The sequence below is a fragment of the Macrosteles quadrilineatus genome, unplaced genomic scaffold, assembly GCF_028750875.1.
Source record: "Macrosteles quadrilineatus isolate MER2022 unplaced genomic scaffold, UCM_ALF_1.0 Scaffold_7__1_contigs__length_78375512, whole genome shotgun sequence".
Taxonomy (NCBI): Eukaryota; Metazoa; Arthropoda; class Insecta; order Hemiptera; family Cicadellidae; genus Macrosteles; species Macrosteles quadrilineatus.
The window spans coordinates 17,769,903-17,784,412 of NW_026542600.1; the positions used below are offsets into that span (position 1 = coordinate 17,769,903).

Genomic DNA, 14,510 nt, shown 5'->3' on the forward strand with positions numbered 1-14,510 from the left:
TTTTCCCTTACACTCTAGACACCACAATATGATATGATTTGATTTATTAATGCCCTTGCAAAAAACTGGTAACTAAAAATTATATGTTATAGTAAAGAAAAAGCTAAGGTTAGTTAAAAAAAAAAAACTAAAAAAAATTAAACACCTCTAACGACCAGTTTTGGTTGAATTAAATTTCAAAACCAAACGTTCATCTGTTGAAATAGTAGAACAATATAGTCATTATTTCAGTTCGAAAGGGTGTTATTTTACTAATAGATTCTATGTTTATGACCCTTGGATTATTATAAAAGACTAATAATATAGCATGGGTATTAGGGGAATTGGCATGGCCGGCAACTCTTCTGCCGAACTTAGCAGCATCCCTTAAGTCTGGTAAAGGGATGTCGAAGGAACCCGTTACAGCAACGTCATCGTCCCAAATGGGATTTATTATTTTTGCTAGATGGAACGTGCAATTAAAATCGTTAGCATTTAACGTAAAGAACAACAACATTATTCATTAATTAAAGTGAGGATTACTTAGCAGCAATGATGTGAATATTACTAGGTACAGTTTATAACTGTTACTTAAATTAATTTTAGTGGTAGTTAGTAACAGGGACTAACCATAGAGTCAAACCAACAACCGTAGATTCAGTTACTTTCCTCTGTATTGTGTGTTTTGTAAACAACGTGATGTGTTAAAGACTAGTGAAAGGAGAGAGGAGGGTAAAACAAATCCGGCTTTTCTTCCCACTCCTCATATAAGATAGCTGTGGCATAACAAACAGGGCTTCGTTAACGTTGCAGAATTTTGGAACAGCCAATCTCAATACAAATGGTTTTATTGGAGGTACTATTTAGACTATGTCCACATTATAAATTTACCGTACACTTATTGGTTATGAGAGATTCATATAAGTATTTTTTATGAATACTTTTTAAGATCTTGTAGTTAGAAATCTGTTTTAAAAAACTAAATACTTTTTTGAGGTCATAGAGGATAATGGAAAGCACATTTGTCGAAATATTTCTTTTAATTTAGCTTTAATAACTCATAATATATTAATAAAGAAAAAAAATGCTTGGAATATTTTTTTTCACAGTCATATTTGGTAATTGTCCAAATTTGACTACAATTTTGTTGATAAATACATTTTCTATTTAGTAAAACAACTTGTATTGATCAAAACCACACACGTGAGGCTATGCAAGAGTGTGAAATGACTTTATATCATAATCTAAAAACATATAAGCTATATTACGAAGGAAACAAAATAGTTATAGCACAGTTTTACAGCGGTAGAGATTACCTGTGTGTCGAAGGTAATTTCTTAAGTGAAAATGTGTATAAGAATTATTTAACGTGCCTTTCTCTATGTACTAAACAGGGAAATGAGCCTCACAATGTGTATGAAAATGGAGACAGGGAGAGATAAATGGAGTCATCTTAAATACATAAACTACAGTAGTCATTAATTCATTTACATATAAATGTGTAAAGGTTTATATATATATATATATATATATATCATTGAATGACCAGCTAAATTTCTAGTTTATTGGTAAATTTGGTTGTCTATTTAGCCTATGAAGAATAATTGACAAACAAACTGTTTGTGTTACTATCCGTTGCACAGAAATCAGTTTTATTAGCAACCTTGTAAATTTTCTATTCACTCTATTATAATGTATATTTATATTGTACAAAACAGAATTCCAAGAAATAATATTTGAAATTACTTCTCACTAAAATGAACCTCGTTTTAAAACCAAGGTAGCAGTGGACACCACTTTTGTGGGACAGTACTTCGAGTTTGATTCCAAAATAACAGCAAAAAACACTAAATGAAGGCCTTGATGTTGGACAGGGGACAACAGGGGACAGGACAAAATCCCCATCTTACCAAGTTAACCAAGACGTGTAACTTGTGTAAGATCCAAATCTTGAGTTTATGTGTATAATAGCATGCCACCAACCCTCATGTAATATTTTATAGGGTTTCTTTTACCATTTGGGTTGAATAGGAATTTCATCTTTTACATTTTTTTCATTAAGGTGGACAAAGGTTTATCGTTGAGTTAACTTAAAAAGATAATGTTCAAGATCTAAATGCTACTAACTGACTGGGTACAACTGAGAACTTTTACATTGGTCCAGATCATGTAAATTTACGTGGGAAGGGTGACACGCATGATTGTACTGTGAATAAACGACAAACTATTTGTGAAATATCTAATTAAAACCCAATTTTTCACCCAAGTAGTGTCAGAAGGACACTGCTTACGTTTGTAATAATATACATGTTAGTTTTCGTTGCAAAATCAATGCACGTCTTTTAATTTATGAGTTATCTTATTTTTTGAAGAAATGCTCACTGACAAAGTGCAGACAGTTGATTGAAATAATAGCCTGGTCTGGGGTTGTCTTGTTACCACATCTTGACTCAAACCCAATTTTTCACAGATGCAAGTCACGTTTGCTCCAGGTGACAAATTCAATCCCTTCTACATCGATGAAATGTTTCATATTATAGATATGTTCCTTAGTGAACCTAAATCAGGTAATTTTAGAAAGTGTTTGAAACTATAAACACTGGTGTAGTTTTAACTGTAGATACTACACTGCCAAAGCTAGTACATCTAGATAAATCTTTAAAGCAGATTTTAAAAATACCTTTAATATAAGATTCTTATCAAATTGAAAGACATATGACTTAAAATCTATAGCACAAAGTCAGTTGTTGTATATGGTATATATAGTGGGGCAAAGTTAGTGTCCATAGTATGATGACAGTGACAGAGGAAGAACTTTATGTGTAGCACACCCATTGATATATGGAACATACCTTATGGAGTCTTGTTTTAAAGTTTTATGGGTTGCATCCGTTTAAGGGGTTAAATGCGTTATGGTAAGTAAAACTATGTTCATGGTAGAACAGTCTAGCTCATACTGAGGCTCCTCCCATAGCTATCTACAAAATCTACTAAAACTGTGACATCAAGTGACAAGATTTTCACTTTTGGTTTATAAAAGTAACACAATTAATTCAGCCATTTCACAAATGTCTGATAAGATTCGAATTAAATCAAAATCTAAGATACATAGTTCTCTAAAATACAACAACAAAAACGTCTTAAGACTATTAAAAATTAAGTTTTTGTATCAAAATAAGAAGATATTACGATTAATTATTTTTCTATCTCATAGTAGTTGGTTTGAATAATATAAAAACATATTTGAATAGCTATAAGGGAGGAAAGTGTCACTAGGCACGTCACGTAACCGTCTTCTTATAAGCAAATTGACATTTTAGACCTCAGGTACCCTTTCTTTACATTTTGAATAACTTAAGATTTTAGTGTATGTTCCTACGCAATAAATCTCATCTTAAAAATAAATTTAAATATAAATTTTAGGAAAGAGAGGGGAAGGTTCTTTATACACAGCTTGTGTATTTATCGAAAAGAAGAATTTTCCAGTTACTCAAAAGTAACATTTTTTAAATTGTCTCTACTTTCAATGCTTCTAAGGTGTCATCGAATTGGCTAAGGGTAGATTTGCAGATAGGTTATACCTTTAATTAAAAACAGTAACATGTTTGAGCTAGTAGTAATAATGTTGGACATTTTATTATAAACTAAGTAATGAGTATGAAACTTAAACTCTTGTTTTCTTTATGAAAGCGATTCACATTAAATTAATGCAACTTCATATTGGCTCATATCAAAATTCATAAAATCTACTCTGTATGCATGCAACAAGTGTGACTATTCATAGATATTGTGATTGGTTTCTGACTATGTAGTTTGTATTCAGGAAACACGTTCTCAAATTCAAGTCGTAAAATATACGACCTTCATGAAACCTTGGTTCATGCAGGAAACAATAAACTAGAATTTAAATTTAAATTTCTTTTTTTTTATTAGGAATTAAAAAAATAATAATAATAGACTAATATTAATGCATATAATTTATCTTCATGTAAGATTTAAGAGTAAACATTGACATTAAATGCTAAATTATTCACCCTTCTATAATTATTTTTAATTATTCTAGGGTTTATATAATTTTTCTGTTCGTTGGAACTATCCAAGCCCAATGAATTTAATAACATAACTGCTACGAAACAAGATTATACAATTCAGTCACTGAACTAGCAATTTTTGTTAAACCCAAGAACCTTGTTGAGGTTTTTTGGAAAGTTTGTCGATTGTTCATAATGCATAGGTCTTTATACATTATAAATCGTGTCACGAGACATGCATATATACACAATAACATAAATATACACAAGTGATCTCTAACCTCTTTTGAAGATACCGTTGATTTATTTATTTATTTATTTATTCACGGTAACACCATTTATACAATAGTAGTTAGCATAATCAATTACAAGATGGCATAATTAACAACGACACTACATTACTAATGCAATTATATCAAACAAAACTGAACTTGAAAAAACTTTGGGTAAGTATGATATTCAATGAAAACAACAGACAATAATAACAGGCAATGCAGACAACAACAAAAAAAAAAATCAATAACAGGCAATGAAAGACTAAAAATAACAGGCTATAAATACAAGCTATATAAATACGGCAAGCAATAACAGGTAATGAAAGGCTATAATGACAGGTTATAACTAATAGACTATAGTACAAGCTATAATACAGCAAGCAACAACAGGCAATAAGTACATACAAAAAATAACAGACAATAAAAATGCAGAAGCAATAGAACAACAGGCAATAAATACAGAGGCAATAGAATAACAGGCAATAAAAAACGCTCAATAGAATTCAGTCAATAACATGCAATAAATAAATACGGACAATAATACAGGCAGTGAATGCAGTTAACGATGGTGTCCTTTCAGATTTATGTAGATTTTTTTGGCGGTCACAACTGAGGTGTTCCAAAGGTCAACGTGCGGGGACAGGAGGTTCCCAATCCTATGGAGACGGGGGATCACACTGTTATGCTCATAGTTGTTGGCGTAGGCTTGAATAGCGAAGAGGTTCCTTGAGCGAGTTCCTCCTGGAACTCGAAAGAAACTGACTGTTGATTGCAGAAACTACATAATGCTTTCTAGGCTCTATTTATTTATGCCATAATAGGTTTCCAAAGCAAACTAACTATCTTCAAAGGCATCAAGTTTACTAATTCCAAACAAACAAGCACGAGTAAATCTGTCAGTGCATTGATAAAAACAATACAAATAAGTAAATAGTACTCAAGTGAACCAAATATCTCTAATAGCTTCATTAAGAAGAGATATCAGTTGACTTTGTGTCACCCTCTCGAGATATTGAGTTGGTTTTCAAGATAATTTTACTTAGTTAACTAAGCGAATGAACTTTGGAGATAAATATACAGTAAGTGTCAGTTTTAGTCCACCATGTTACTAACATCATTTGTTAGTGTTTCTATTGTTCTCATAGTAAGTGTAAGGTTAGTATTCGCTGAATATATGTTCATGAATACATAAAATGTAAGTAAGTACTTTAGAAAACCAATTATTATTCATGACAAATTATTAATTCAATGTTGATTACCAGTATAACCAGGTAAGATGTTAAAACATTTTCAGTATGCTACTTTACGAAAGTATTACGCCATAAGAGCCCTTAAAGTTCTAATGTTATTCTTATATTCATTCAGTTTGTTTATATTTGTTTATAACTATGCTTCAGTTATTTATTTGTAGGCCAAACAATATTCTCCACTTGTTTGGTAATTTTAATAATAATAATAAGTATTATATCATGAGTGTTATAAGATAAAAGATCATGGGCTCCAAGTTCTTAAGTCGACAACATGGGTCCAAACTGCGAATAAATTGCAGTTTCTGAATTGTTCTGCGATTGGTTCAAAAGGTTTTAGGATGGCAAGTCATTTTGCATAAATCGAATGTAGATCCGATTGGTGTCAATTTTGATGATAACTCTAGCGAATGTGACACTAAAATGATTCGATCAGGTAACTATATAAATTTATTTACATAGAAAGAAATTGGTGTTATCAGTGTAGGTTAATAAAACATCACTGTAGCATAGGTTGTTAGGTTGCTAGTAGGCCCTAGGTTCCTAGAGGTTACTAAATTATAAACAAGCAATAAAAATATTCCCAAAGTTGAAATAATTGTCTATGGCAGTACAGAGCAAGGCCCCGCTAGAAAAACAGGCCATGCTGCAGCGCAGACAGCGCAACACTACGTAACAGCTGTGTATGGTTGAACTAAAATCTTGCCATTAAAATCTGCCAACAGCGAGCTTATTTACCTAAAACATTTGGGATATGGCAGTGAATCTATCCACAAGTGTGACGTCATGGATCCTGCAGCATGGCCTGTTTTTCTAGTGCGGCCTTGTACAGACTAACCACACAAGTATTAATAATGTATGTAACACAACAAAATCGGACACTGACATAATTAGGATTTAAATATATACAATCTCAATCGGACAATATAATCGGGCCCTTTTTGACCCTAAGGAACTGTAGTTTGTTAACATATGGTCCAAAGTGTGTGATAACAAATTTAACATGGAAAGGCGAAGTAAAGAGAAAGCGACAGGACAGTGGGTAAGAGTCCTTGGGGCCTAGACATTCTAACTCGTAAAACAATTAAAACTACAAAGAAAATTTCTAATCTCACATTATACTAGTGTTCCGTATTCAAGCGCTACCTAGATATTTCCAGACGTTTCATATCATACAATAACCTTTGTCCTGTCACGCGATGTCTGGAAACCCCAATCTCGCCCCAGTTCTCTTGCATTCATGCAACTACTAACATGTCCCCGGCACAATTAACTCCCAATTGCTGCTCTCATCTCTTAACCCCAAAGTATATTTAATTATTATTAGTGACACATATTAAAAGTGAACTATTGAACATTTGTGAAGTGAAACACTACTACTGCCGGTCCGGGTCTGTGTACGAGCAATACGCAATAGCTGGCCAGCAGAAGAAACTCGTGTACGAGTGTACGTCTACCGGCTTCGTCTTCTCAACACTTCAGTTAAAAGGAAGGTACCTCATCAATCTCATTACAGTATTATCTGTTAAATAATTAGTGACAAGTTTTTAATATTGCTCTTTCAACATACAGTCCATTTGAACATTTTTAGGCAAGTTTACCCCCCATCCGCTGGTCCTGTCGAGTCGGACAAAAATCATATCATTAATAATATATTGTGCTTTTATTAGCCTAACTACTGTAACTGTTAAAATTGTACAACTAAACTCTTAAAAGTGTCACTTCTCTAAATAATTAGAGCAGCATTTGTATTCCCCATTACTATTTTTGGTGAATAAATAATATTTTATTCCATTCCCCTGTGCCATCTCAGACGTGAATATTTCATGTTAGTTTCATGTTCATGTCCTCCCACTGCTACATGAATCACGTCATATTTCCTTTCAACTAGTTATTTGAAATCAGGAATTAGTTAGGATATTTAATATTTTCTCTAAGTTTCTCAATCAATTCACCATATCAATTATTGTCATTAACAATAATTTTTGTCTGCACTTTGTTTCGTCCTTAATTTTCTAACATATTTTCACTTATCAGAAAGTCAGCCATTTTATATTTTCTGTCCTTGCGATGCACCTTGGTAGCGAACTTCTCCACTAGAGCGCTCTGCCTACAGTCTGCACGTCGCAAGAACCAATGAGCGTCGAGATTCGTAAAACAAAATAAATCGCCCAATGATATTGCTTCTTCAAATTGATCATATGTAAAACTCAGTTTCAAGCACAGGAAATCAGCTGACTGAATATAAAACACACTCCAGCTACATACAGCTGTGTGAATTGAATCAAAATATAAACGTAACCTTCAAGTTTATTTATTTACATCTTGGAAAATATTGTTTTGTGTGAATATTAAACGAAATATTAGTGGTTGAATCGATTCTTGTCTACATTAAGGATATTGCTCATAATAAATACTTCCCTACTCAATTTATTCTGCGAAAATACTGATTCAAATTAAATGACTTGTGTTAAATAGACTTTACCTTTATTTACTATGTCTATCCTGGATCTGATGGTAAAGTGAAATATAATTTTACATTCATTATTTCTTATAGAGTGAATGTAAATGAATTGATTTATTCTGAGCTATTAATTTGCATTATTGTTAGGTCTAAGACTTGGAGTTATTTTGATATTTAGTTGTTGGGAATATTTACATAGGCCTAAACTTATGATAAACTTAGGCCTATAGCTTACTCTGTTGATTACATAAATGGTCTGTTAAAATGAGATTCTCTACACTAGAGAAAAAGGCAAAACTTGTCAAAAATAGGCTTCAGAAAATAAGCAAGTTTGTGTCAGCCCAAATTACTCTCTCAGAAACTCAATCATTAAATGTTGTTTCCATTTAGCGCTTACACAACTATGATGATGAAGTTAGAGGTTTATTCTCTGATTTTAAAGCTTTATTCGATAAAGTGGTTTATGATGATCCTGGTTCTGATTATGACGAAACTGAAGCATGCTCAATGCAAGATGAAATTTCGGACTTGTACATTTCTCTGATCAGTGACTTGAAAATAGTGTTACCTGCTAAAACTAAAGAAGTAACACCTCCCACCCAACCATCTCTGCGACTGCCCAAATTTGAGTTGCCCAAATTCACCGGTAACTACGAAGAATGGGTTAGCTACTACAATATTTTTGAGGCTTCTATTAATAGGAATGAAACTTTGGCCCCTGTGAGTAAGTTCCAATATCTGCTTAGTTCTTTAAGTGGTGAACCCTTAGATTTAGTAAAGAGCTTAAGCATAACTGCAGAAAACTTTGATGTTGCACTTAGGCTGCTTAAGGATCGCTATGATAACAAAAGGCGTGTTGTAACTCAGCTTGTTACAAAAATCATTGATTTGCCATGCATAAGTAGTGGTTCTCTCAAAAGTCTCCAACATTTTCTCACAGTTTATAAAGAGAACACTCAAGTTTTGAAAAATCTCAACCATGACATAACAGCTGAAAATACTCTGCTTGTCCTAACGCTTTTGAAAAAGTTACCTACTGATTTAAGAAAATCTTTTGAGGATTCTCGCATCACAAACAATGACATACCTGCAGTAAATGATCTAATTCAATTCCTTGAAAGAGAATTTAAACGATTAGAAGGAGCTAGTATCGGTCTTGGTCCCTCAGCTAACGCAAGATACCCTTCAGTGCAAAAGACTCAATCTAATAGTTATAGGCCTAAACCTCTTCGAGATAGTAAACCTTACTCCTCTCAAGCTAAAACAGCTTTCGTCACAGTGACTAACACTTGTAAGTTTTGTCAAGCATCCGATCACAATATATACAAGTGTCAAGCCTTTCAGGCTAAAAGTAGAGGTGATAGAGTTGAATTCACTTGTAAAAATAATCCATGCGCCAACTGCCTAGGCCATCTACATGATACTAATAACTGTCCTTCTCATAGAGTGTGTCGAATTTGTTCAAAGCGACATCGCACTCTCTTACATGACTCAACTCCCACACAACAGCAGCCAAGTTACCCAACCAAGGTTTTTGAAAAAAAATATGGTAAGCCGCCTACAAATAACGCACCCCAAAGCCATGTCACCGCACCAGTGAATAAAAGTGCTCTTGTAGGATTGTCTAGCCAGTTAAACCCAACTAAAACAACAATTTTACTTGGAACATGTTTAGTTCAGGTGTTTTCCAAAGATGGTCAGCAAACTGTACTCCGTGCTGTGCTCGACTCTGCATCTCAACTTACATTGATATCTGAAAGAGCTGTTCAGCTCATCAGTGCCTCCCGTACTCGAGCACATGATGAAATCCAAGGAATTTCTGGCTCACTAATTCATTCTAGAGGAATAGTGCACATTGATATATCTGCAGTTAATGGTCAACGCTTAGCCTACCATCATCCATGCTTGGTTTTGAATCGTATCACTTCACCACTGCCCCAGATCCCAGTCTCACCTCAAGTGAAGGGATCTTTAAATGATTTTGTTCTTGCAGACCCCTGTTTTGACAAACCTGGAGAAATTGATCTATTGATCGGAGCTGATTTATTCGCTCTCTCACTGACTGGTGAGCAGCACTTCTTAGGCCATAACCTGCCCCAAGTTTTAGGAACTATATTCGGATTTGTTGTAATGGGCATAGCTCCTGTTGCTACATCTGAGTTATCAATCCCAAAAACTGTTTCTTTTCTCACTACACATGATGGAGACCTTCACAGTTCAATTCAAAGGTTTTGGTCAATCGAAGAACCCCCGACATGTGTCAAGACTCAGTCAGAAGAAGATGTTCTCTGCTTACAGCATTTTGAAAGAACCCATACACGTGATAACTCTGGTCGATATGTTGTTAAGTTACCGAAAAGACCAAATCATCCACTATTAGGTGAATCTTGTAGTACAGCTCAACTTAGACTTAAAGCGATGGAAAGAAAATTTGCTGCTCAGCCCGAATTCAAAGATTTATACTCCGAATTTATGGATGACTACATCAAATCAGGTCACATGAGTGCATGTGAGCAACCCATTTCTGGTGAATGTTACTATTTACCCCATCATGGAGTATTTAAGGAGAATCCCCCTAATTCCAAAATACGAGTCGTATTTGATGGTAGTTCCAAAACAAACAATGGCGTCTCCCTAAACGATATCCTCATGCCTGGCCCTAAGTTGCAGAATGATATTAGTGATGTCTTGCTGTACTTTAGGTGTCACAAGTTTGTGTTCACTTGTGATATACGACAGATGTATCGCCAGATTCTGGTGGCTGAAGATGACAAGAAATATCAGTTAATCTTTTGGCGATCCAACCCTGATGAATCCCTTCAAGTCTTAAAGCTAAATACCGTCACCTACGGTCTCAACTGTTCCCCCTTCATTGCGATCAGAACATTACAACAATTGGTCAAAGATGAGGGTCACTCATACCCCAAGGCGTCTGAGATTCTAACTAAATCAATATTTTATGACCACATCATCGCTGGAGCAGAAAGTCTTGATGAAGCTTTGTCTGCACAGAATGAACTCAAAAACTTGCTCTCTAGAGGAGGTTTTGAACTCCGAAAATGGATTAGCAACGCACCCCAACTATTGGACCAAGTCCCAATTGAACACAAAGAGACTCCAGTGGAGTTAACTGAAAATAGTGAAGCCTTCTTCAGTGTCCTAGGTCTAAAATGGACTCCAGAGTCCGACATGCTTTCTTACAAGGTTAAGGATGTTGAAATAAGTGCTATACTTACAAAGAGAAGAATATTATCTACAATCGCTAAACTGTACGATTTACCAGGATTTCTTACACCCGTAATTTTCTGGGCAATAACACTTATTCAGTATCTCTGGACAACAGGGCTAACTTAGGATGAACCTGTTCCAAATGATGTTAGAACCAAGTGGCATTCATTCTTAGAAGAACTCCCAATAATTCAAGAATTAAGAATTCCACGCTACATTTCTACTTCTCTGCATACGGCTGTGCAACTCCACGGCTTCAGCGATGCTTCAGAGAAAGGCTACGCTGCTGTTGTCTACCTTCGTGTCACTGACTCTCAAGAGAATACAAGGCTCTATCTCATCGTCTCTAAATCAAAAGTCGCTCCTTTGAAAAGAATTTCTCTGCCACGGCTTGAACTTTGTGGCGCTCACTTACTGGGAAAACTCCTTCAATATTCTTCAAACATACTCTCTGCTCATATGAAGATTGAATCAATCTATGCTTGGTGTGACTCCACAATTGTCTTAACCTGGATACGTACTCTTCCATACCGCTTGAAAGTCTTCATTGCCAATCGTATTTCAGAACTCCAAGAATTGGTCTCTCCTCATTCATGGAATTATGTCAAATCTCAAGACAACCCGGCAGATTGCGCCACTCGTGGTCTTTCACCCTCTCAACTTGTGACTCATCATTTATGGTGGAATGGACCGGAATGGTTACAGTCATCGCCAGATTCTTGGCCTAAGCCAAAATTCACACCTGTTATTGATGATGACACTCTTGAAATAAGGCCAAATCCTCTAAACGTTCTAGCAACCACAGAGAAGATTAAACTCACTGATTTTGATGTACTAGAAAAATATTCATGTTTCAGGAAACTTGTAAACGTTATGGCATATATATTGCGATTCATTCATAATCTGCAAGCCAATGATCCCCGCATCGGACGACTTACTTGCCAAGAAACTTCTTCAGCGAAATTAAGAATTTTCAAACTCATACAAAATACATCATTTAAGGATGACATCTCTGCTCTCAAAAAGGGATCTCAATGCAGCTTAAAACTTGCTCGTTTATCCCCATATATTGATGACAGTGGAATAGTGCGAGTAGGCGGCAGGTTGAAACATTCCAACCTTACACAAGATGCGAAACATCCAGTTTTGTTACCTAAATCTCACTGTACTGTCAAACTGTTGATTATGCATTATCACCTAAAGCATCTACACGCAGGCCCTCAATTGCTGCAGTCTATTCTGTCTCAAGAGGTTTGGATATTATCAGCCCGCAGCGTGATAAGATCTGTGATTTTCAAGTGTCAAAGATGTTTCAGACTTAAGCCTGTAAACAAACCTCCACTGATGGGAGATCTTCCTGAAACTCGATTAAAACCTGTAAGGCCATTCTATCACACTGGCATGGACTATAGTGGACATTTTGACATTAAAGTTCATTCAACTAGGAACGCTCAACGGTTAAAATCATACCTCTGCCTCTTTGTATGTTTTGCTACGAAAGCTGTGCACCTAGAAATTGTAACAGACCTATCTGTAGACTCCTTCATAGCTGCACTAAAACGTTTTGTTTCTCGTCGTGAATTGTGTGCCCACTTATACTCAGATTTTGGAACTAACTATGTTGGAGCCTCAAAGCAACTCATGAAAACTTTTCAGAATTTCATCAAGGAATCAAACACTAAAGATGCTCTTAACAACTTCGCGTTAGATCACTCAATAAATTTTCACTTTCAACCACCAGCCGCTCCCCACCAAGGAGGCCTATGGGAGAGTGCTATAAAAAGTTCTAAATATCATCTGAAAAGAGTCATAGGCGATAGAGTTCTAACACTAATGGAAATAATAACACTCGCCACACAGGTGGAGGCTGTACTCAACTCGAGACCTTTGACAGCATTATCCGCAGATCCATCCGACATCTCAGCCCTTACTCCGGGTCATTTTCTTATCGGCACTTCTCTTGTGGCAGTACCGGAACCAAATCTTGAAGAGGTTCCCGAAAATCGTCTCAACCATTGGCAAACTGTACAAGCCCTACATCAACGCTTCTGGCGACGTTGGCATCAAGAATATTTACATCAGCTACAACAAAGAAAGAAATGGGAAAAGCCCAACAAGAATCTAGAAGTGGGTGATCTCGTTATAATTCAGGACCCTAGAACACCACCACTACTTTGGCCTCTTGGACGCATAGTGAAGACTTCGCCTGGATCATACGGCATCGTCCGAGTTGTCACCATCAAGACTCAGCGGGGAACCTTCTGTCGTCCTGCTACCAAGGTGTACCCGCTCCCCTGATCTCATTATCAGACCAAACAAAATGTTTATTCTATTTTCAAACATATTTCTATTTCAATGTTATGTATATATATTTAATCTATGTTTCTTATATTTCAATGTCAATCCATATTCATTATGTGTCACTTTGTAACTTTCTCAATATTTTGAACCATGTATGGTTCAAGGCGGGCGGCATGTTCCGTATTCAAGCGCTACCTAGATATTTCCAGACGTTTCATATCATACAATAACCTTTGTCCTGTCACGCGATGTCTGGAAACCCCAATCTCGCCCCAGTTTTCTTGCATTCATGCAACTACTAACATGTCCCCGGCACAATTAACTCCCAATTGCTGCTCTCATCTCTTAACCCCAAAGTATATTTAATTATTATTAGTGACACATATTAAAAGTGAACTATTGAACATTTGTGAAGTGAAACACTACTACTGCCGGTCCGGGTCTGTGTACGAGCAATACGCAATAGCTGGCCAGCAGAAGAAACTCGTGTACGAGTGTACGTCTACCGGCTTCGTCTTCTCAACACTTCAGTTAAAAGGAAGGTACCTCATCAATCTCATTACAGTATTATCTGTTAAATAATTAGTGACAAGTTTTTAATATTGCTCTTTCAACATACAGTCCATTTGAACATTTTTAGGCAAGTTTACCCCCCAACTAGATATTTAAATTGCAATCACTCTGGAGTTTGAACAAAATATTTTGAGATGGTAAATATCTAACTCTTGAGCAGCTGATTAAAATCAACGAAATTAACAGTGCGATTATGGCGGACAAATCTAAGATGGCCGTTGGCTTCCATGAACTCCCTTGGAGATTAATTGGAAACTACAAAGAACATTAATAATCCCACAGTATACTAGATATTAAAATTATATCACTTTGGTGTCTGAAAAAATATTGTTGACGGCAATTAACTTTTCAACAGCTGTTTAAATGATCCAAGATGGCCACTTGCCTCCTAGGACTCTTAAAAACTGTCGAA

General features: G+C 35.6%; 1 protein-coding gene across 1 annotated transcript in view; it reads left to right on the plus strand.

Annotated features, from left to right (window-relative positions):
* The first annotated feature begins 5,341 nt into the window (after positions 1–5,341).
* LOC128998260 (cholinesterase 2-like) overlaps positions 5,342–14,510 on the plus strand; it is a 31,116-nt gene continuing 21,947 nt past the window's right edge. The window contains exon 1 of the mRNA XM_054424313.1: positions 5,342–5,440. Coding sequence (XP_054280288.1) covers positions 5,388–5,440 — 53 coding nt within the window. The 5' untranslated portion in view covers positions 5,342–5,387. The remainder of the gene's footprint in view (positions 5,441–14,510) is intronic.